This window comes from Pygoscelis adeliae, unplaced genomic scaffold (genome assembly GCF_000699105.1).
Source record: "Pygoscelis adeliae isolate BGI_AS28 unplaced genomic scaffold, ASM69910v1 Scaffold79, whole genome shotgun sequence".
Lineage (NCBI taxonomy): Eukaryota > Metazoa > Chordata > Aves > Sphenisciformes > Spheniscidae > Pygoscelis > Pygoscelis adeliae.
In genome coordinates this window covers 1209269-1210773 of record NW_008825532.1, presented here as the reverse complement: position 1 = coordinate 1210773, position 1505 = coordinate 1209269, and the positions used below count along the sequence as shown (strand labels likewise).

At 50.5% G+C, this 1505-nt stretch overlaps 1 protein-coding gene across 1 annotated transcript in view; it reads right to left on the bottom strand.

The window, feature by feature from the left end:
- Positions 1–390: 390 nt before the first annotated feature.
- The window catches only part of LOC103923380 (transcription factor SOX-3-like), a 2652-nt gene continuing 1537 nt past the window's right edge, over positions 391–1505 (bottom strand). Inside the window, exon 2 of the mRNA XM_009331723.1 lies at positions 391–1500. Coding sequence (XP_009329998.1) covers positions 811–1500 — 690 coding nt within the window. The 3' untranslated portion in view covers positions 391–810. The remainder of the gene's footprint in view (positions 1501–1505) is intronic.

The following is a 1505-nucleotide window of genomic DNA, read 5'->3' as shown; positions in this document are numbered from 1 at the left end:
CGACATGGCCGATATAAAATTTATTGATCTCTCTTCGTTTGGAAGAAGGAAGCAAACGAGGGCTAGGGACAGGGAGAGGGAAGGAGTGTTTCGATGACTTTTTTTTTTTTTTTTTGAAGAAATCCGGTAAACAAAACTAAAACGTTTCTTCATCTGATATGTCAAAACATGGTTCACAGTAAAATTCACAAACCAATTTACATAAGTTTACAGCTTAAGAAACCCCAAGACACACAACTTACTATAAATAAAAGAAATGCGTTTGCGACCCGCACAGCTCTCTCCCACCTCCCCTTTTTTTAAGGAACAAAACCCTAAAGTTAAAAAGTCGTGAAAGCTACAGATCGTGGATAGAAACCAAGCGAGGCTCGGTAAGGTGGGAAGAACAAAACACTTAAGAAACCACAACGATAATGTGAACAACCGAGTTTAAAAACAAAAGCCCGCCGGTTTTTTTTGTCATTGCAACGCTAGAAATCAAACTGGAAGATGCAAGATCTTTTAAAAACTTTTAAGCGAATAAAACAGTGCCCAACCTAGCAGAAACCAGGAAAGAAGTTGCCGTGGTTTAAAAACTTCACAGCGGCTTCTAGGAGGCAGGAGTTGTGATCTATTAAAATAACAGCTTGCTCAAATACTTTTTTTGTAAAAAAAAAAAAAAGGACACAACTAACGGATTTCCTTATTAAAATTTCTCCAAAGTTAGTATTAAGTCTGCTAAGCCGAGCAACACTGCCGTACGTCCCGGTGTAGTCAGGGAGCGGTGATGGGTTAGGGATTAAGACGGGGAGCCGTCCGGAGCAGCCAAGTTTATATGTGAGTTAGTGGTACAGTACCATTCACGCCAGTCCCGGCACTCTGGTAGTGCTGGTGGACGCTGTGTAACCTGCTGCCTTGCAGGGCGGAAGGGTCTGTGGCATCCCCCCCCGGGGGCAGGTACATGCTGATCATATCCCGCAGGTCTCCCAGGCAGGCCCTCTGCGAGTGGGAAGTGATGGCAGGAGGCGGCGAGCTGGGCTCGGATTTCACCACCGAGCCCATGGAGCCCAGGCTCATGGCCGTGGAGGGTTGCTGGCCGTAGGCGGCGGGAGACATGCTGTAGGTGGAGGCGGCGTTCATGTAGGTCTGGGCCGTGGACATCATGGGGCTGTACTGCAGGCCCGTCATGTCGTAGCGGTGCATCTGCTGCAGCTGGGGGCTGTTCATGCCCGGGTGCTGGCTGTAGCCCAGCTGGTCTTGCATCAGTGAGTAAGCCCCGTTGGTCCAGCCGTTCATGTGGGCATAAGTGTCAATCCTCTGCCCCACCCCGACAGGGCTGCTCACCGCGTTGCCACCCCCCGGGGCCAGCAGATTCCCGGGCAGCGAGTATTTGTCCTTCTTCAGCAAGGTCTTGGTCTTCCTTCGGGGCCGGTATTTGTAATCCGGATACTCCTTCATGTGCACGGCCCGCAGCCGCTTGGCCTCGTCGATGAAGGGCCGCTTCTCGGCGTCGCTCAGCAGCTTCC